We start from the raw sequence: 23,232 nt of genomic DNA on the forward strand, positions 1-23,232 counted from the left end.
CCGGCGACCTCTTAAAAAATGTGCATTAAGTGGTCTTACTCTTGCATTACGCCTGCTGGTGAAGACATGCCAAATCATGCCCACTTTACCTCCTGAATGACTGCAGATGACTTTGAAGTGCTGCAGACGTTAATGTTGACCATCTGTCGTTCCTCACGTGAGAAGTACCTCGGCCGAGGAGAAGCGACCTGTCAGATCCCACATCAGAGGACTCACAGCGAGCCTTTAAGGGCTTGATACTGCTCTGATTAATTCTTTATTTCGCAAGGATGTTGAGAGTGCAGAATAATGAGAATATAAATGAGATGTGGCGCCCACCACGGGGCAAACAAGGACACATGCACGCTCATCTGTGATAGAAATGCACATATGTGTATTCATTAACCGGGACACTTTCGTTCGAAATGTGCAGTGTATGTTCCGTCATATATAAGCCGTAAGGATGAGCTGATGCTTGAGGCGTGTCCCGCGGCTCTGAGGAGTGCTCAGATCACATGAGGTTAGTGTATTTTACAGTGCGTTCGTTCATGTGTACATTAGCTCTACCTGACCCAGCCTGAGGCCTAGACTGTGCTCACAGGGAATTGTGGGTAGTGTTATGTGTCTCAACTGCCTACATCCAAGGCCCAGTTTCCACGCTGTTGAAAACGTGGACGGAATCCAATCAAAAAAATTAATTTACTCTGTAAAATGAAATTTAGCCAATTAAAATCCAAGGTTTTATAAATTAATTTGATTCCAAGGATTTTTAATGAATTATAAATTTGTATTGAATCATTAAACATAGAATTAAAACCAAAGCATTTTTTTTAAAAAATGCAACAAATTTCATCATTTCATCAATTATTGTTAAAATAATAGTAATTAATTATTATTTTAACTGTTTAGATATTTTTTGGGATTATAAAAATGTTATTAAACCATGGAAACACAAAAATGAAAACAAAAAAAAGACAGCTTTTTGGGGGGGGGGGTTTGGGAAAAAAATAAAACAGATTTCATGGCTCTATAAGTCTTATACTTTTGATACGTTACTCTTTCTTTTATTTAAAGAAGTGTATGCTTTATGTTGCAGATTGCTATATTTCAATGTCTTTGTTTAGCAATTAGATTATTAATATTGTTTGCACTTTACAAATGTAAAATACGCTAACTCTTAATTGACTGCTAATTTATTCTTATTTCTACGGCAAGAGAAACAAGCTCTTCTGCTTGATTACACTTGCATTTTTTGACTGCCACAAAATAAAACACGTGGAAAAAATAAACTTCCATTGAAGCAAAGACTTGTGGGTGGTAAGAAACCATTTAGAATCGCCCTAAAAGCAATTTGTAAAGCGCTTTTCACAATACACATAGTTTTAAAGCAGCTTTTCATAAATTCATGATGTTGATGTTTATAATGCCTAATTGACAACAGGATGGTTTACATACAGTATGACGATGATATAAACAATCAAAACAGATTTGCTATATCTATTGCTTTATGTGAGTGCACACACTGTGTGGATGCGGATATTTTTTAGTGATATGAACTAAAAACGACTAAAACACCCTAGATGTTCAAACACCACTGACATTTGTTTTATAATAGCTGTAAACTATTGATGCTAACATTTTAGATTAGGAGGAAATGTTTGGCTTGGTATGTTTTTCATGTATTTTATAAGAGCGGGATCCTTTTAAGTTGCTGAATTTAGGCATGGTTGAATTTTTATGCACATGTGTAAGTCCCTGCACGAACATTTGCCTGCATGAAAGGGCTGCGCTTGAGGCTGCGCTCTTGTGGGCAGACTTGGCCCCATCGGATGTGAGACGGACAGCGAAACGGTGAGAAAAACAGAGAGAAATAGAGAGAGCTGTGCTGCGTGGTTGCCAGATCCCCCCAATGCGAGCAAACGTCACCGCACTAAGTAGGTCAGGCTGCAGGCTTCTATGGTGAGGCATCGCACTACTACAGGATCTGATCTGTGTTGTGTTTGAATCCCTGCATCACTGTGTCTAAATTCAGCTTCCTCTTGTCCGTCATTAATCATCTGCCCTTTAACATTACAGTTGTGGTGCTATTCATAATGTTTGCCTCGAGGATTTATGTACCAAACCACTAAGCATCAAAGCCTTTAACCTGTCCCGCGGCTTTCCACGGCGTTCCTGTAAATCCATTAATACTAACACTTTCTCTTCTATATCTATTTATAAAAAATAAAAAGTACATGTACTGCGTTAGATTAAACTGAGAAGGGTCATAGCACTTGCATAGTGTTGTCCTACTGTTAGTTTAACTGCTTCTATTGTTCTAAGTCGCTTTGGATAAAAGCGTCTGCTAAATGAATAAATGTAAATGTAAATAGTTCCTGACCCAACGCAGCTTTAACTGTGTTCAGAGTCGGAGAGCATGAGGAGCAGTGACCATAGGGTAAAAGAGAGCCAACATGAAAATGTGTTTACAACCCATTTTACTTTTATAAAGTGACCTAATTTTGGGTGAAACAGGAGAATAAATGGAGGGCTGGGATTCATTTTGTTATTAAGGAGTTGAAAAGTGGATGTTACACACCAGAATAAAAAAATACAAGGGATTCCTCAAGGTTTTTGTTTTTTGTTTTTTTTGGGAGGCTTACTGGGTTACTACATTTAAATGAAAGATAATTAAAGGAACACGCCGACTTTTTGGGACTTTAGCTTATTCACCGTATCCCCCAGAGTTAGATAAGTCCATACACACCCTTCTCATCTCCGTGCGTGCCGTAACTCTGTCTGACGCACCCACCGCTAGCCTAGCTTAGCACAAAGACTGGAGGTAAATGGCTCCAGCTAGCACACTGCTCCCAATAAGTGACAAGATAACGCCAACATTTTCCTATTTACATGTTGTGATTTGTATAGTCACAGCGTGTACAAATAACAAGGTCACATGAGACACAGCCACCTTCTAACCGTATATATACTGGGAACTATATTCTCAGAAGGCGAAGCACTGCTACTTCTGCGGAGTGTAGCAGTGCTTCGCTACTTCAAAATGTAAGAAAAGTACATTTTGATTTAATGCATTCAGTTTTAGAGACCTGTCACCAGTGTTATTTTAGTATCATTAAGCTACTATTATAGTTTTTATCAATATTTTTCATTTTCATTTGAAAATTTTTGTATTTTTGCTGTGTTTTTGTCATTATAAATAGTTTTGGGTTTTTTAAGAATATGTCTATAGTTTGCATAAAATAGGAAATGTTGCCTTGGTAAGTTGCTGACACTATAATAACCTTGCCTGTCACTCAATTTGTCACTGCAGTGACAGTTTTTTTTTTTTTTTATGTATCATGGCGTAATCCATAATAACACTATTATACAATCAGGACACTGCTTTGTTTATTCTGGTATGTTGTCGTGAACATTGAAACATGATGAGATTCATTTATTCACAGTTACACAAGAAGGCACTTGTGTTTTTTCTCTTTCAGTTCGCTCACTGTTATATTTGTATAACCAGCGCAAACATCTGAGGCCAAATGTGGCAGGAGGAAAAATGGAAATGGAGTCTGTCGAGAGCTTCTCAATTCTAATCTATACATCTGTAAATATTTGGACAGAATTACTGCAGAGCATGACGAGGAGATCCAGTAGGATTGTGTGTCAGGAATAACTGTGGAAGAGGAGCAGAGGACTTTAAAATGAGTGTTTGTCCAGATTACATAATATCCCAGAGGAACAATTTCACTGCTTACAGGCTGCGCTTGCATAGCCTTAAAGGAGTTCTCAGTTAGGTTTCGTTTAAGAATCATCTTCACCTCAGATGTTTTCCCAAAAATTCCTCTGGAGACATTAAAAGAGACACAGATGCTTCAAAAGTTTTCATACAGTGAAAGGAGAGAAGCTCAGACGATGATGAGGATTCATATTGAGGTCTGTCTATTGATTGCAGACTGTATCTTGGCAAATCGTTTGAGATTTCTTCTAGAAGAGATTACAGGGTTTTATTGGTCAGGAGAAACATCTGAGAAGTTGGTGACAAACAGTGACTCGATTAGCCCTCTCTTTAAATGCATTGTTGTCTTAGAGAAACTATAGAGTTATATATTTAAGAGATCTCATTTGTGGGTTCTCTTCTCTAAGGCATGCATTTTGATGTTTCATTATTCCAGTATGTTGAACGGCTAAAGATCACAGTCATACTCATTGGAATTGTTCCGATGTGTGGTTGAAGCGTAATTAATCGGCAGTTATTAATTTAGGGCCGGACACATGTTAGGCCAAGTCTTGCATTTAACAGTGTCATTTTAGCCAAGATTTACAGGATTACCCTGTTGAGAAACTGGGCAAGCACCTTGAATACTGTACATTAATTGCGTTTACTCTGTAGGGAACCTTAGACTTTCACATCACAAAAAAATAACTATTTTCCAGTTCAACTTTAACAATCACATGGCTCAGATTAACCCTTGAGAAGCTGTTTGCCTGTATATCCAAACTAAAGCAGCGAATTAAAGAAGAACACCTGCAGCAACCTTTAATTTGAACAAGATTTTTTTACGTTTTCTCAAAATGTAAGTGGTTTTGCCCATTCAAAACTCTTCAGAATGTTGCCACAATGTTGCATGTTAGAGCCATAACGACATTAATCATTTTGAAATATTTTTCCTTAAATTAAGATGATTTTGTTTTTTTGATAAATGCATATTTTGTGTTATTTGTATTGTATCACATGACTAGTTTTATACGTTTTATGAATGCATACCAGTTTTGAGGAAGAATAAGGAAAGGTTGGTGCTAGACGTTCATGGAAAAGGCTTGATTTCATGTTTTTGAAACGTGAATAAGTGTAAAGTAGTTTTAATTTGATTTCTCTTATAATGTAACAAGACAAAGAAAACGTAAAGCTTAATGGATTCACACATCAAATCCTTTCTGCAACACCCTTTTGGAAATGGCGAAGAATGGAAAATGGCTCAGATCGCCGTTACATTGAATTTTGGTTTCTGCAGTGTTTCAGCTGATTGTTTGCATTGCAATAGAGTTCTGGATGATTTCTATTTCTCTTAACTTTAGTGGAAAGTTCTGTGCGTGATCTATGATGACTCTGATGCAGCCACTTATACTCCATAATGTCCAACACAATCTACCAAGAGCAGTGCAAACTATCGTCAGGTTTAAGACATGCTTTTTTTGGGCAGTAAATAATGGTAAATTGACGAGCACAAACCTTAGTAAACAACCTTTTATGATTCATTTAAATACTCTCCTCCCATAAGTTTTGCATCTGAAAGGGAAACTCCTAAATATGCATATGCAATGAGATCAGCCGCAATATACTGTAACCCTGTCCACGGCTTTTTAGTGCTCATTTTTCTCTGCGTGTCTTTAGTAAATCCTGACAGTAGTCAGACCCTAAAAAGGGTTTGCACTGGGGCAAGCTGTTAAAGCTGGCCATTAATATTAAGCATTTGTTTAAATCATTGTTGCATGACAGAAAACTAACAAGTACACTGTATATTTACGCATTTGGTAGACGCTTTTATCCAAAGCGACTTACATTGCATTTCAAGGTACACATTTACATTCTTATCAGTTTTTGCTTTCGTTGGGAATCAAACCCATGTCCTTGGCGTTGCAAGAGCCAACGCTCTACTGTTTGAGCTACAGGAAAGTCTCTGCAAGATAAAGGTTTTTTTAATTACTTTTAAGTGCAAAAATGTGATGGCTCTGTAAGCATCTCGTCCAGCGGTGCATTTACTCTAAACTTTGACACTTCATTAACAGAGGCTGTAATTCTGATCCGTTAGATATCCTCCATGACCCGTGGAAGAGCGGCTGGATCCAATCCGAGTTTTATCACACAGTGAACATCTGTCGTGTGTGTGTGTGTGTGTGTGTGTGTGTGTGTCAGTGAGATGGCTGAATCTCCTCTCCTTCCTCATCAAACACATCTTGCTCAAGCATTTTTTTCTTAGTGCATCCATGTTGATCGTCTTTCGCTGGCCTGTCCACCACAGAAAGTGCCTTAGTTCATGAAATATATAAAACAACATCAATCTGAGGGAAAGAAACACCATTTGAGAAGGAAAACATAAGCAGCAGGGATTCACACAGATGCATTTAATTGAAATCTCTTGAATTGATAAGGTCATGTGAAGTGTTTGGGGTGGCTTTAAATCCCCTGTCCACTCAATAGCCTTCGACTTTCATCTTCTTCCCAATGAAAACAGACTGATCAACTGAGCAGATGTTCAGAAGGAAGTCAGGATCACATCTGTTGAAAAGCACACCAGTGAACGTGACACAAGAACGCTTCAAGACCTCGTTCCACTGGCACTTAAAAACACACAGCGCACAATAAAAGACTAATTAAACCGAGCAAATGTAATGAAGTACATCAATAAATGCAGGAAGAGGAGGCTTTGTCTGCGCTGAACGGCTTTAGTGAATCTGAGCTGCTTGATCCCGCAGTAGAAGCGGTGTGGAGACGTCTTACGCAACATCTGGAAGTGAGTGCTGAATTCTGCCCCAGATTCGCCATTACGCAAGACTGATGTTTAATTCCATCACAACGCCTTCGCACAACTGTTCTGTGGCGATACAGTGATGGGAATGCCATTGTACTTTGATACATACCATGGTATTTATATTTAACATACAGAATTATAAGCATTTTTTTGGGTGTGCCGTAAGAATATCATGTAAATATGAAAATGATGATCATTCAGTGCATGGTTTATACACTACCGTTAAAGAGTTTAAAATAATGTTTCTGAAAAGTCTCTATTCTCTCCAAGGATGCATTTATTTGATCAAACATACTATAAAAACAGTAATATTGTGAAATGTTATTAAAGTTTAAAATAATTGCATTGTAAAATGTAATTTATATCCTGTGATCAAAGCTGAATTTTCAGTATCATTACTCCAGTCTTCAGTGTCACATGATCCTTCAGAAATCGTTATAATATGATGATTTGATGCTCAAGAAACATTTATGATTACTATCAGTGTTGAAAACAGTTCATATTTGTGGAAAACAGGATATATATTTTTTTCAGGATTGTGTGATGAATAGAAAGTTCAAAAGCACAGAATTTATTTGAAATAGAAATCTTTTGCAGCATTATTAACATTTTTTACAGTCAATTGTGATCCATTTAATGCATCCTTGCAGAATAACAGTATTACAGTCATTTCTTTAAAATAGTCTCACTGACCCCAAAGGTTTGAACAGTAGTGTATCAAAATACCATGTTACTGATATCGTCACTGTACCAGAGTACTTTTTGTAAGAGTGATAGTGTCAAAATAACATGCATTTGCATGATTCCTTATGATACCAAAACATGGTAATACCATAGTATTTTTAGTGTGATATTATATAATTTGGTGTAGTGAGAATATGATTACAAGATATTAAAATGCTCTGCCAGTTTGTCAGCCATGTCTTTGTTTTGTCTAGATGATAATCCCCATTCTGAGAAAAGTCTCATGAGATTCATGCAAAACATTTGGAGTTGCAAATTAATTAAAAAAAATACTTGGGGTTTGTTTACAGTACATTGTTTTTTTCTATTAAATTAAGCTTTGTCTTTTACAATACTTTATTTATTTTTGCAACCATGCATATGCATGATACGTTAACCTTAAGTTCAGTACTGGCCAATGTGGAGCTTGTGTGTGTTTTACAAGACTTGGTTTAGCATCTAGACACATGCCGTGATGAGCCGTTCCTCTCGGGATGAGCCCCGAAAACTCCTGCAGGATTTCACGTGTGTGTTTGTGAGTGTGTGAGTTCACCTGTGTGTCTGTGATGCAGCGCTGCATGTCTGTCGAAGGTAAACACACACACTCTCTCTCTCTCTGTGTGGCTGTTGCTCGACTCTGGAAGATTTATACAATCCTTCGCTGCTCTGAGTGTTTGCATTTCAGGATTATTCTGATGGATCGCTCCGGCTTTCCAGCCTCAATAAGTTAATGTCCTTCCCATTTGTCACTTGATGTGACGCAAATAGAATGTATGGTGGAGTGAGGAAGTGTGTGTGTGTGTGTGTGTGTGTGTGTGTGTATCACTATCTTTGTGAGGACCAGTTTGAGACCATTGGAGTGAGGACAGAGAGAGTAAAGTGAAGACATTTTGGCCGGTCCTCTCTCTCTGAGAGCCTTCAAAGGCCTGTTTGAGGGTCAAGACTTGGTTTTAGGGATAAGGTTATAATGAGGTCAAGGGTCGGTTTAGGGTCAGGGGTCGGGTTAGGCACTTAGTTGTGATGGGTAAGGTTAGGGTAAGCGGCTAGAGATTGCATTGAGTCAATGAATGTCCTCAAGATAGATGTACAAGAATGTGTGCGTGTGTGTGTGTGTGTGTGTGTGTGTGTGTGTCTCAGAAGAGTCTCTGATCTTCTCTTCTGTATACTGTATGGCTCTCGTTCCCTCCTTCAGTGTCTGTGTGATTTCTTTCACCTGTTTTATCGTTCACCAGGTGAAACTCGTAAATCTGCTCGTCTGGAACAGTAATAACACACTTCTCCGCGACTGATATGTCATTTCCTGGCTCGACCACAGCATGAGGTTGGGCCGGGACCAGTAGCACAGAAATGACATGCTTCACGCGCCGCCTTGAGAAATGATGGCAGGTTTATAGTGTTTCGCAGTCGTTTGGGCTAAACACCACTTCATTGTGTGACGGCACAAAGAAAGACCTCTGTCACTGTCTCTGACTCTGAGCTGAAACAATAGACCTGCCTTAAAAGAGGCTTCAGGGATTGGCAGGAGGTAGCGGCTCTGTTTAATGTGAGCACTAGAGTTCATTCACTCACACACACACACACACACACACACACACACACACACAGCAGCGACGGCTCCCTTTATCATTACCTGGAGTGAATGAGAGAACGAGACCAGAATCCAGGACTGTGGAGATTAGCCCAGCTTCTGAGAGCCGCTTGATTACCACAAAGACCCTAGTGAATATTGAGAACGGTCAGGCCAGACTGCAGGAGGGATGGAGGATCTGAAGTGAACACTAGAGCTGAGTGATGTTCTCTGAGGATGTCTGAGATAAAGCAGCTCTGAATCACTGCCACAGCAAATCACCGGGAACTTCAACTCTGTGGCACTTCTGAGAGTGTGTTAAGATGGGTGATATAACGAATATTTAAAGGGTTAGTTCACCCAAAAATGAAAATTCTGTCAGTAATTACTCTCCCTCATGTTGTTTCATCTTCGGAACACAAATTAAGATATTTTTTATTAAATCTGAGAGCTGGATCACTCCTCCATAGGCTTCTACGCACTATTAAAAATATGTCTGCAACAGTGGCGGCTGCTGGTCTTTCAAAGAGGGGAAGCTCATTTTCGGCCTACATCATAAAAATTGTCCATTTATTTATACGTAAATTCTGCTCTATGTTCCTTTTCAAGAAAATGCTCTGTGACCCTGTCGTACAACTAAGCATCTTTTCCAGTGTCTTGATCAGTGTCCTCTCGATGGCCAGCAGAGTTAGGTATAATTGTATAAATGTAATAATATAATAAAGGTATAAATACATATAATAAAGTATAATAATACTACTAATAATAATATTTTTTCAATTATTTTAATAATTATTTTTTCATTATTACTAATAATAATATAAAAAATATAATAAGTACACTCTAAAAAATGCTGGGTTGTTTTAACCCAATGTTGGGTCAAATATGGACTAACTCAACATTGGGTTAAAAAATGCAATTTAAAAATTGACAAATTGCATTTTGGACAAAATCAAAAATGGACAAAAATGCAATTTAAAAAAGGACAAATTGCATTGGTTACATTAAAAATGTAATCCAACGGCTGGGTTTGTCTATTTTTAAATTGCATTTTTAACCCAACGTTGGGTTAGTCCATATTTGACCCAACATTGGGTTAAAACAACCCAGCATTTTTTAGAGTGTAATAATATAATAATAAAGATATAAATGTATAATTGTGTGAAATGTATTATGAAAATTGGCTAGCAATTTCGACAAGCAAATACCAAGAAATAGGTTGCAGCAGTTTGTCTTTCGACTTTACTTGCATAATCTGCGATGGGACTGAGCTCGAACAGCTTCAGCGTCAGCGACTTTTTATTGTATGAAATCGCTGTCAATCAAAAGGAGATGCAGCCTTTCGACAGACCCTCCAATCATCACGCAGAAGCGTCCGTGGGCGGGACATAATCGCAGCATTTATCCAATGACCGTCTAGTTTCGAAGCACTGAAAAAAACTGTTCAAAGCAGCTCCATTGAAGTCAATGGACGCTGGGCTTCAACAGGGAAAATGCACTGTGACGCTACGGGAATATATGAGAAGGAAATCGAGTCAGTCGACCTGCTATATGTCACTGATTCTGAACGAACTCATCTTTGAGATGAACGTTTCCTAACGCATTTTTAGTCAATAAAATGTTAACACAACAGTACATACTTGACCATTAATTTTTTGACATTATAGGGGAAGCCGAGCTTCCCTTGCAGTCTTAAAGAAATCCCCACTGGTCTGCAATTAGTTATAACAACTTAAAATTTGTTGGGATAACTTAAATATCCAACTTAACTAAACTAAGTTAACTGAACTTAATATTTGAAGTCAAGCACAAACACATACTTTTTTAGACTTGAAACAACACATTATTTCTTATTCTAATGTTGAATTTTAAGTTGTGATAAATAATCACAGCAATCATTTTTACAGTGTGGGATCGAAACTTGCCGGCCCAGAAAGTCAGTAAAGGCATCGTTAAAATAGTCCAAGTGACTACAGTGGCTCAATCTTAAGTTTATCAAGCGACGAGAATACTTTTTGTGCGCAAAAAAACCCCCAAAATAACGACTTTATTCAACTCTTCATGTTCTTCTGTGTCACGTGAGTTCACATAGTGTAACAGCGCAGCGCTTCTGGGTTGTATGTCAGAACGGAGGCTCACTATTGGCCGACGCTGGTCATGTGTGTGATGCGTGCGATGCTGGCCAATAGTGAGCCTCCGTTCTGACATACAACCCAACGATGTCTTTACTAACTTTCTGGGCCGGCAAGTTTCAATAACATAGAAGCCTATGGAGGAGTGAGACAGCTCTCAGATTAAATCAAAAATATCTTAATTTGTGTTCCGAAGACGAACGAAAGTCTTACGGGAATGGAACAACATGAGGGCGAGTAATTACTGACAGAATTTTCATTTATGGGTGAACTAACCCTTTAAGACCGTAATGATGATTTTAGCGACACTGCAAATATCACAATTATTTTGGGAAATGAAAAAAATATATATTCATGATTTCTAGCATTTCTATTTTGTTTGACTAATTATGTTATTTAAAGACCATAACACACTAGTTTTGTCCTGCTAGTTAATTTCCACCAATCATTTCACTGCATTATTTCGCTTATTTAAATTTTAGTTGATGTTTTAGTCTTTTTATTTTGTGCTTTTGTCATGTATATTAGTTTTTAGTTGTTTTATACTTCTATTTAATAATATTTTCAGTATAGTAATATAGTACTTCGATTTAAACCTTTTTCAGACAAGGCAAAAAAAATTATATTTTAGCAATTATATGCAATTTTGTCACGTTTATTTGTTTTTTATATTTCTATTTAGCTTCCATTTATTTTTTATTTCAGTTTTAGTCTATTTTTAATCATTATCATTTTAGTACTTCAACTATAACTGTTTTTTTTTACGTTTTTCATTGAATATATTTATATATTTTTGCAACTTTATTTCAAATACCGAAAACCATTTTTAATGCTTTTAGATTAAGTTAACTATAACACTGTTTCAATGAATTGTTTCGAAACACCAATTCAGCAATTCGTTTATCTCATCATTCATAAATGTTCACAAAGTCTCAATTTTTGTGTGTTTTTAAACATGTAGAGGTAAATTAATTCAAACTTTTTGCAGTAAATATGTTAATCTACCTGATTGGTCCAAATGATGGTTCCTTCTCACATGAGATGGAAGACATTTCTCCTCTGTCGTTTGTATTTAATGATTTAATGATTAATACAGATGTGTGATCATTATTATGTGCATTAATCTGCATAAATCATCTCCAGCACTATTTTTCAGCGAGCACATGCAAGCATACTGATATTTTTGTTGTTGAAAATTATAATGCAAATACACTTAACTGCAACAGTTATTGTTGACATTTGTAATTTATGTAAATTGAACACATATTACTCAGTCCTTTTAAAATGCTTGATGTTACTATAAAGAATCCAGTTTAAAATTGTTTAAGATTTTATTTAGCATGCAAGTGTCTTTATATTTGATTTGCACACGTCTGTTTAAACTGTGTTGAAGTTTGCTTATGTTGTCTGTTTATTAATTTACATACATGATAATATAATTATAAAAATTTCACAGGTCATGACCCTGTCATTCAGATATATGGTATATGGTCTATCACATACATTCGGGAAATTGGTGCTTGTCATTTCAGCCCTATACAAATGAGCCCTAACACTAATGTGTGTCTTTATTTCCATAATAATTGTTTTGTCCTTTGATTGATGTGTGTCGAGCAGGGGTGTCCAAACCTGCTCCTGGAGGGCCACTGTCCTGCAGAGCTCAGCTCTGGTTCAGGTTCAAACCATCGTGGACATCATCAAGTCCACTCATTCAATCCCACAATGCACTGCAATGACGAGAGTACAACCGATGTACACTCAACGGCTAGAGAATACCCATAATGCACTGTGAAAGTCACGCGCTGAATGAATTCCCGTGTCTGACAGAAGATGGCGCCCGCACTGAATCATCCATTTATTAAATCTCTGGTCCAATGTGGCTAGAGCGTAACATACAGGTATAAATTCCTTTTTAATTAATTATTAAATTGATTAATTAAAGGGGGGAGGTTAGAGGGGCAATAGTAGTCGAATCCGTTTTCTTTCTTTTATTGCAAAATATTCTGTATGCTTTCTCAAAAATAAAAGAAACATAGGTTTATACATAGTTTCCATGACAGAGTTCGAGATGTCAGAATTCACTCGCTCGTTTTCATTCACTCCCTCAAGTGAGCTAAATACAGGTGAAACTCGAAAAATTAAAATATTGTGCAAAAGTTATAATTTTGATGATTATGGCTTACAGCTTATGAAAACCCCAAATTCAAAATCTCAGAAAATTTGAATATTACATGAAATAAAAAAAAAAAAAAAAAGATTTTAAATACAGAAATGTCGACCCTCTGAAAAGTATAATCATGCATATGTATATAGTTATATATATAATATATTAGTTTCACCTTTTAATTTGAATTACTGAAATACATGAACTTTTGCACGGTATTCTAATTTTTCGAGTTTCACCTGTAAGTGGACTAATGTAGGGAATAGGTAGAGTATCTGGTTCAGGTAAGTTGTGGCCCTGCAGGAGCAGGATTGGAGTTGGACACCACTGGTGTAGATGAATGTTGCATGATGATGTTTTCTAAAGTCACGTGTTGTGTGCGTTTTTCTCCAGTGGTCAACACCACCTGTCCACCCAAGAAAGGTGAGAGACGGGCAGACTGCTGCCGGTGTGTGTGTGTGTTCACACAAAACACTGTGACGTGTGTGTGGCTGTGTGTAGTCATGTGTTCTTCATTGTCTTGGACTTTTCTTTGTAAGAAAAGTTCCATGTAAGTTCACATCGTTTCTGTTTGTGTTGTATTTCCATGTACGGGTCAATGACAAATAGATGATGGATCTGAGATGATGAAAAGAAAAAAAATATTCGGAAATGCACTCTTTGCTCATGGTTTGTCACATGACAACAAAATGGCTTTTGAGATATTTGAAAAAAATAAATAAATTTGCTTTATTATTGTATTTTTAAGGTTTTGATTTAGTCAAATGCTTCTTTTTTTCTTTTCTTTTTTTTTTTTACAAGACTATCAGCCTATAAATAAGCCTTAAGCCTATAAAATGCCACCTAAGACATTTTTTATTTTAGCAAAAATATAAAAATTAAATTTGATTATTCTTAGAAAATTTGTATTGAATTATTTTTATATTTGCACTTTTGAATAAGTTGCTCAGTTCTGGACACAAAACAAATAAAATGAGCATCACGTCATTGATCCTTGTTTGTTTTTTCTTTTTATCTTTGTCTGTTTCGTTGTGTGTGTTTGTGTGTGTGTGTGTGTGTGTGTGTGTGTGTGTGTGTGTGTCCTCTGTAAGCCACATGTCGTATCTGTGATGTCTCCCTTTGATTTGATTCTGTTTTGTGTGTATGTCTGTGTTCTGGAGTGCCGGTTTGTTATTACATGTAAAATAAGCAGGAAACCAGTGATGGAATGCATAATAATGAATCTGATGAAAGCTAGATGCTTTCAGCTGGACAGTTCGCACCTCGATTATCGGTACTTAGACTCTGCTTTCTTAGAAATGTGGGAAATCCTGTCTTTTTAGCTCAAAAGTAATGTAATTAGAACTCACAACATTCTATAATGTGACGGAATTCCAAAAAGTGAAAAAAAAGAAAGGACAGGATTTTATCCTTCAGGAATTGGTTGGACCTCTGCAGTTGGTGAAGTGTTTAATGAATTTTGGACTGATGTGCACTGATAAATTGTGACCAGGAACATCCATCTGACCAAATACTAATCGAGCCAAGCCCCGCTTATCTTCCGAGATCGGCTGTTTATTAAGACCAGAAATGTGTAATTAGGCAAATAAATAGGGTTTGTCCATTCTCTTGAGATGAAGACTGTAGTCAATCTAATTTTGGCTAAATCAAGGTGAAATGTTTGCTTCATTATGCATCCACATCAATATGTGCCAGTGTAATATCTGAGGCCAGCAAAGCATAAACAAAATATTACTGCATTTTCAGAATCTGAAACGGTGAAACTGATTACATTAACTGTTTGTGTTTGCAATTGCTCTGGAAGCCTTGGAAGCTGAAGCTCACAGTTATGGTAAGAGGCGTTACATTTCCAACACACACTTGAGGTTTTTAGCCAATCACAACGCACTGGGTCTGCTGGCCAATCAGAGCACTGGCTTTTCAGAAGGAGGGGCTTTGTAGAATCCAGACCAGAATAGAAGTGCTGCAATAATACAGCATGTGAAAAATAATTTTAAAGCATGCTAACCTATTCTATTAAACCCAATAAACAAATAATGACCTTTTAAAATGGCATCATGTGGCCTCATTGAGCTTGCCTTAGGCTAGAAGAGTCTTACATTTTGGTGATTTCAGCAGTCGGAAGCTTTGAGAAAATATCTAACTGGAGTTTCAGAGCTAATTAGCTAAACCTCAAACAGAAGGGAACGATCTGAGCCTCTGACACTGGTGTAAAGTTATCTGCCGTTATCTCTTCAGCCAGCGCTGGAGCTCAGGAGTTATTCATATCTAGGTTACACACAGCAGTTTTACCTTCTCCATATTATCTTGATTGTTAGATGCTATCTCGAACAAATCCTATTAGGTAGTTAATCCTGATTAATTAGTCAGAAAATCTCCAATAACTGTGTCATCATGGTTTGGAATGGAGAGGTTAGAATCTGCTGCTTCCCATTTGGAGTGTTTGTGAGCGCATTAAACAGGAATGATTCATGAGATGCATGACATCAAACTGTATTTATCCGTGTTGTGCTCGTGCATTACAACCGATTCAGTCGGTGATAACAGTGACAGAGTGAACATAAGCAGTAAATAGAATATCTACCTCACCATCTGTCTCTTGTATGTAACTAAATGCTAACCCAAGACATCTGTGTATTTCTGCACAATTTGCATTCATCTGCTGAAACGGAGCAAACAAAATGTTTAAATCAGAAATCTGTGGCTTGTTAATTTTAATAGTGTTTCTGAGTGAATCTCATGAAAAACATGTCCAACTCAAAAAAAAAAAAAAAAAAAAAAAAATATATATATATATATATATATATACTGTATATATATACTGTATATATATATATATATATATATATATATATATATACACACACCCCATGGCATATTGCAAAGCACTGTATTATGATACCACTACTTAATTGTAAGAGAAACAAAATATGTTTGATTATAATTTTTAAAATGCATATAAACCTATCCAAAACTCAAAACTGTAATGAAGTCAAGCTTAGCTAAACGTGCTGCACATTTACTTGTTAAGCCTGTTCTTGAATAATGAAGCAAAATTTATTCAACGCAAATTGGCTTTGTGGAAATATAATCATATTAAACATATCGCTAGAAGTTCTCTGTATGTTTAGCACATTTATCTTGGTTGGTTGGTTTTTCCGCTTGACTATCAAATTTCTTGAGCAGCTAAATGTATTCAGTACATTTCAATCTGCAACTTTATTCTTCATTGGCTTCATTTTCCAGCTGTTTGATCTTAAATCTGTGCGCTCGCCCGGGCTGTCAGGCTCCGTCCTCGTCTCGGCACAAAAAGGTGATATTGTTAAGACTATGAATGGAAGCGAGGCGAGGCCATTCCACAGGGTTCAAACAGTCCTTTTGAAGTGCCAGCCTTATTACAAAATGTGTCGTTTACCCCTGCACACACACACACACATGCACACACAGAAAATTGGTGCTTTTAAAAGCTTAATAGAGCCACCGCTCAGTAAGTCTTAACCTGCAGACATCTGCCAGCAAAGAGGCCAATATCAGTACACAAATAAAGCCATAAAAATATACTGTACTCATGCACATATGCAGAGAAAAAAACAAATATATTCTCTGTGAGTATTTTCAACCTGATTGGATTGGTAAAATATGATCTAAATTTGCCTGTCAGGTAATATACATTTAAATATATTAATAGTAACATGTTATATTTCCCTATTGAGTTCCATTAAGTACCTTTTAGGGCATCTGACCAATCAGAGAAGAGTAAAACAATCACAACAGACTGGAACATCTGACCAATCAGAGCAGAGTAAAACAATCACAACAGACTGGAACATCTGACCAATCAGAGCAGAGTAGGCTCGTGGAAAGGAGGGGCTAAGTTAGAGAAAGTGCATGACAGATAAAGATATTGTCTCCTAAAAGAAAGAATCGATTCTAAACTGCTGAAACAATTCGGCAGTAATTCCAGTCTTACTTCCTGTTACAAACCTTCGTAACAATGTAACACATTTGCATAGGTTGTAGCTGAGACTGACAGAGTTTGGTTCATGTTGTCGACGTGATGAGAAGACGCGGTTTTCTGTGCTGCAAATCCACTTTGCCACACTTCAAAAGGACGAGGACTCGCATTGATACGGTAAAACCGATTCCATCGTTACTGTTCGTATCACTGTGTTTCCGTGCTGAGGAAGATACGAAGCTGGAATACAGATATGGTAATGGACATTTCGTTTCCAATATGCACTGTAAGCGGTCGACCAATCACAACAGACTGGGGCATCTGACCAATCAGAGCAGAGAAGGCCAATCACAACAGACTGGAACATTTAACCAATGAGACCAGAGTAAATCAGTTACAGTGTAAGCCAATCACAACAGACTGGGCCATCTGACCAATCAGAGCAGAGTAAGCCAATCACAACAGACTGAGGCATCTGACCAATCAGAGCAGAGTAAGCCAATCACAACAGACTGAGGCATCTGACCAATCAGAGCAGAGTAAGCCAGTTACAGAGTAATCCAATCACAACAGACTGGGCCATCTGGCCAATCAGAGCAGAGTAATCCAATCACAACAGACTGGAACATCTGACCAATCAGAGCAGAGTAATCCAATCACAACAGACTGAGGCATCTGACCAATGAGAGCAGAGTAAGCCAGTTACAGAGTAATCCAATCACAACAGACTGGGCCATCTGACCAATCATAGCAGAGTAATCCAATCACAACAGACTGGAACATCTGACCAATCAGAGCAGAGTAATCCAATCACAACAGATTGGAACATCTGACCAATCAGAGCAGAGTAGGCTCGTGGAAAGGAGGGGCTAAGTTAGAGAGACTGAATCTTTGAACAGACCATTTTCAGGCTCTTTGAGAAATGAGAAAAAGTGTTTTTTTTTTTTACTTTTAATGCATGTAAACCTATTGTAGAAGACTCCAAAACAAATTAGCAACCTTTAAAATAGCTTAATAGGGGCACTTTAAGGAAGCGACAACTTCTGAGTTCAGAAATCGTAACTACGATGTAATTCTGGTCAGACTTAGATGTGCAAAAAAAATATTTTTTCTCTTCCTAGTTTAAAATGAAGCGATAAGATTCATCTAAAGTAATTTAATGTAATGCATATATATTTTATCATTACAACAGAGAATGATGGGGAATGTAGTTAAAATAATTTGCATCATAAATCATCTAAATGAGAAAAATAGCAAACTTTAATGCTATGCTTCGTCAACCGAGCATAAAATGCATAGAAACTACATTTTACTGTCAACAGTCTCAATTGAAACTTGATAAACAGCAAAAAGCTTCTGCTGTAGAGACTTTCTTGAATAGGACTCAAAGAAAATCCCAAAGGTAATTATACCTTTTGCTGTTGTTCATGTGTGCTCATCTCATAAATATAATATTGGAATATAAAACATGAGTTGAAGGCAGCATAAAACCCCACAGAAATCGGTTATAATAAATGGAGAGTGTTGTAATTTGATCAAATGCATCTTATTTTATGACTGGATGATAAATCTGTGCAAAAGTATTGACTATAAACCACTCAGTGTTTCTCTGCTTTTGTTCCTTAGAGCGGATGTCACACTTCTTCTTGTTTGTCTTTTTCACACTTTTCCCAGTCCTCTTTGAGGTGTGTTTCTGCCTTCACTTTTCTTCTCTCAGTATATTTTCTTCTTTTTTACTCTGTGAGAACGTCAGAGCTGTCAGCAATTACCAGAAGAGACAGTGTTGATGTTTGTAGAGAGAGTCAAAGATAGACTTGTGTCATCGGCTCAGAAGAGTAATGGCTGTTACCTGCGACAGGCTGAAGCAGAGGTCAGTCCTCAGGGCTGTGCGTGCGTGTGTGTGTGTGTGTGCGTGTGTGTGTGTGTGAGAGTCTTTAATTTGTGGAGCCGAACACCTGCAGTGTTTCCACTCCTGTCTCGACCCGACAAGATAATTCAACAGCCCACTTCAATCAGACCTGATGAGCCAACAGCGAGCCCTTCGGAACCGTTCCTCCTCTCCAAAACCTCGTCTCCTCTCGTTTCGTCTCATTAGGGTTGTCTGCTAAGACAAGCGTCACTATTACTGTTACTCATCGTTAGAGTACTAACACTAACACTAAGTAATAAACTTCAGCATTCAACTCGTCCTGCAGCGTTTGTGTTTGAGCTCAGCGATACAGCTAAAACTATTCTATCCTTATATTCTGTATTCTTCTGACAATATTCAGTATATGCACACTGCTATTTAAAAGTCTGGGGCCTGTAAGATTTTGTTCGTTTTTTTTAAAGCAAGGATGCATTGAATTGATCAAAAGTGACATTAACGAACAAAATCATGGTTTCCATAAAAATATGAAGCAACACAACTATTGTCAACATTGATAATATTCATATTATCAATGTTGATGTATATATATTCATTTGAGCATCAAATCATCATATTAGAATGATTTCTGGAGGATCATGTAAGACTGGAGTAATGATGCTGAAAATTCAGCTTTGATCACAGGAAGAATTACTTAATCTTAAAATATATTCACATAGAAAACAGTTATTTTAAATTATAATAATATTTTACAATATTACAGTTTTTACTTTGGAATGGCTAAAAATGTTGTTTTCAGCAGAGGAATCACTATGTGTGTGTGTGTGTGTGTGTGTGTGTGTGTGTGTGTGTGTGTGTGTGTGTGTGTGTGTGTGTGTGTGTGTGTGTGTGTGTGTGTGTGTGTGTGTGTGTGTGTGTGTGTGTGTGTGTGTGTGTGTGTGTGTGTGTGTGTGTGTGTGTGTGTGTGTGTGTGTGTGTGTGTGTGTGTGTGTGTGTGTGTGTGTGTATTTTTAATTTCTTTCATTTTCCCCCACATTATTCTAAACTCCACATGGGGGCTTTTTTGAATGATACTGTAAATTAAGCGTGAATAAGAGTCGAGAGTAAATTCATTGACATTGATTCGTTTGAACTCATTTGAACTGATTCACAGCAATGAACTGACGGATGTATTTCTTTCTGAAGTGAAATCAAAGACTTTTTAAAGCATCTTCCCAATGTTGCTTGAATTTACAAATCATTGCAAATAAATGATGTTTTTTTCCTATATATCAGTGAGCCAGAATAGCCTAGAGACCCGACCCGCAGGTGGGCTGTTTTGTAAGTAAGCAAGCACTCGAAACACTATCATCAAGGCGGTGAGTTTTGCACACACATAAACCACTCACATTCCCAGACGGTGTAGAAGTGTAGTTTCTGACGTCCTCCTCAAGCTCCCACTCTTTGGCCCTGTAAGAGGTTTGGACCACCTCTGCGACGTGAATCATTATCTGTGAGTTGAAGTGTGCAGCCGTTTGTCACAAAACATCTCTAAAGCGCTTCTCAGCAGCGATGAAACATGGATGTGTCTGCACAGGTCAGATGCACGTGGTTCTCCTCGACCGGCCACCACAGCGGCACGTCTTATTAACACTCGCAGACGCTGTTGCTCTGTACGCCGGAGCACAAACCCAAGAGATGTTTTGGACAGATTTGTGCATTAGCGCTCCTTCGGGAGCAGAGCTTCTTCAAATGTAATGAGAGGAAAGATCAAACTAGTGTGGGATCAGCAGTCAAGGGCAGCAGATGGCGGGTCTGCTGTGCGCGGTGTGCGCCGTCTCTGTTCTGATCCCCTGCTAGTGTCGGAGAAACAGATAAACCTCACGATAGAGACGCTAGGCCCGTCCTGCGATGGAGAGCTCGTTCCTGCTGAAAGCTTTTGTTGATCTTGGCTGGAGGTCACGCCACACTTTTGTGGAAGGCTTTTTCCAGCTTATTTTCCAGCATGTTCTGCTTTCAAGTCATTAAGTGATCATATTTATGAGTACGGCTGAATGCCACCACAATTTTAAGTTTCAATAAATAAATAAAAAGATAATAATTGAAAATAATTTATAATATAAATATTTTAGTTTGAACTTAATCTAAATTAAACTAATAGCATAATATCATTTTTATATTATAAAATATTATGATTAATATGAGGCATAGTTATACAATTTCATTAATTTTAATTACAATGTTTTGATTAATTACAACTACATATTCTGCTTTCAAGTCATTAAGTGATCATATTTATGAGTATGGTTGAATGCCACAAATTTAAGTTTAAATAAATAAATAAAAAGATAATAATTTATAATATAAATATTTTTGTTTGAACTTGATCTGTATTAAACTAATAATATAATATAATTTTTATATTATAAAATATTATAATTAATATGAGGCATAGTTATACAATTTTATTTAAATTTTTTTTTTATTATTATATATTTATTTTATTTTCAGGCTGCATGCACAAAGCATGAGCATATGCTTTATTACGGTTAGAGCATGTGTGTTTATTACTGTTATCAAGTAACTCATTGCATATCTTGCATAAAGTGTTTTATTACATTTTTGTATTAGTTTAATTTTAACTAAATTAATATAATTTATATATTATAAAATATATAAATATTATGAATGAGGCATAGTGTAGCAATTATATTCAAAGTTATATTTTAATATTTTAGGCTACATGCACAAAGCATTTGTATTATTCCACATGCATGTTTGCACTATTACTATTAACAATTAATTAATTAATTAACCATTAATTGCATGTCTAGCAGTTAAACGCCCTACCCCCAATTTTAAGTGTAAATTATTTAATATTTATTATGTATTTAATAATGTTATTTAAATAATAAATAATACAAATAATCATTAAAATATTAACATTAACATATTTGAATTTAATTTTAAAGTAAATGAAAATCATTTAGAAATTTGTAATAGTAATATAAATATTGTTATACATAATTATACAATTATATTTAAAATTACATTTATTCTTTTTGGCTACATGCACAAGGCATTTGGATTTCTTTACCTGCATCTCGCAAGTCATTTATTAATTGATCATTCATTTGAATAATAATGATTTTTTATTTTTTTTTTATTGGCATCTCTAGATGTTTAAATGCATTTAAAGGGACAGTTCACCCCCCCAAAAAAAATACTGTCATCATTTCACTCAACCTCATGTCGTTCCAACCCTGTATGACTGGGCTACACAAAATAAGGAATTTTGGAAAAAGTTGTTTGGAACGGCAAGTTCTTTCCCCATCAGTTTTTTGTCCGGCTCCTGTAGCTTGAAACACTAAGGTACGTGCTAGTCTGAATGCATCATCAGCTGCTTTGGATAAAAAAAGGCTGCCAAATGTGTAAATATTGTCTAGTGTCTTGGACCTGGAAATTGGCAAAAACTGTATACTATGAAATTGAATGAAGCCAGCCAATCAGATGGTAAGTTTTGAGAAGGCTTGTGCTATTTTTGTGTGCACTCTCTGTACGATGTCTGAGTCTGAGACTGCTTTGAGGCTTTGCCAGTCTTTGCTATTTTTAGGCCCCTGGGAAACATTGTCCGTGTGACCAACACTGATGAATCCTTGACAATGTGTCACAATATTTGAGCCAATGAAAAGACAAGATTTCACGGCACCATCACAGCACTGGGTCTTAAATCTGTCAGACAGGGCCGGCCGTTGAATTCTGGGATTAGTTTGGTTTATCTGTGTGTGTTTTTTTTTTTGTTTGTTTGTTTGTTTTTTGGACCCAATCCCAAGTGTCAGTTCTTTTTCATGGAAAAGCCAGCGAACGTGACCAATGCAGATAAACGAGAGTGTTATTTTCTGGATTTAATCAGCTGTTTCCAGACTCCACAGAGGTTTCACTTAGTGTGGTGTGTGAGGAAGAAAGATTAAATCTGACGTCGAGTCTCTTTCTGTCACACACAAGTTCATATAACACACATTCATCACAGCATCTCGTCACTACAGTGTGTGCGTGATCGGAAAGGACTGAATGCGATAACGCTGGATTCAGATCCGTGACCGTCCGTAACACTCCGTAACAAATGCGCTTCACTTCAGGGGAAAAGTTCTCCATGCTTCACACTGATGAAGTGAATGACATCACCTCCGCTAATGACAACACTCCTCTGTAATTACTGAGGAGAACGTGTGTGATGTGAAGTGTTCGACAGCTGGAACACGCGGTTACATCCACTCATTAACATTCAGATCCATTTCTATGATCACACGTTTAAGTGATTAGGTTGAGTAACACTGATGCAGTGATA

The 23,232-nt window shown here is 37.0% G+C and overlaps 1 protein-coding gene across 2 annotated transcripts in view; it reads left to right on the forward strand.

Annotated features, from left to right (window-relative positions):
- slc12a5a (solute carrier family 12 member 5a) overlaps positions 1 to 23,232 on the forward strand; it is a gene marked incomplete at both ends in the record, with an annotated part of 93,312 nt that overhangs the window by 22,503 nt on the left and 47,577 nt on the right. The window contains one exon of one of the 2 annotated variants that reach the window (XM_081380441.1): positions 13,477 to 13,506. The exons of the other annotated variant lie outside the window; for it this stretch is intronic. Coding sequence (XP_081236567.1) covers positions 13,477 to 13,506 — 30 coding nt within the window. The remainder of the gene's footprint in view (positions 1 to 13,476; positions 13,507 to 23,232) is intronic. 2 annotated transcript variants of the gene reach the window in all.

The sequence above is a fragment of the Scardinius erythrophthalmus genome (assembly GCF_964197995.2).
Source record: "Scardinius erythrophthalmus genome assembly, chromosome: 12".
Classification (NCBI taxonomy): Eukaryota; Metazoa; Chordata; class Actinopteri; order Cypriniformes; family Leuciscidae; genus Scardinius; species Scardinius erythrophthalmus.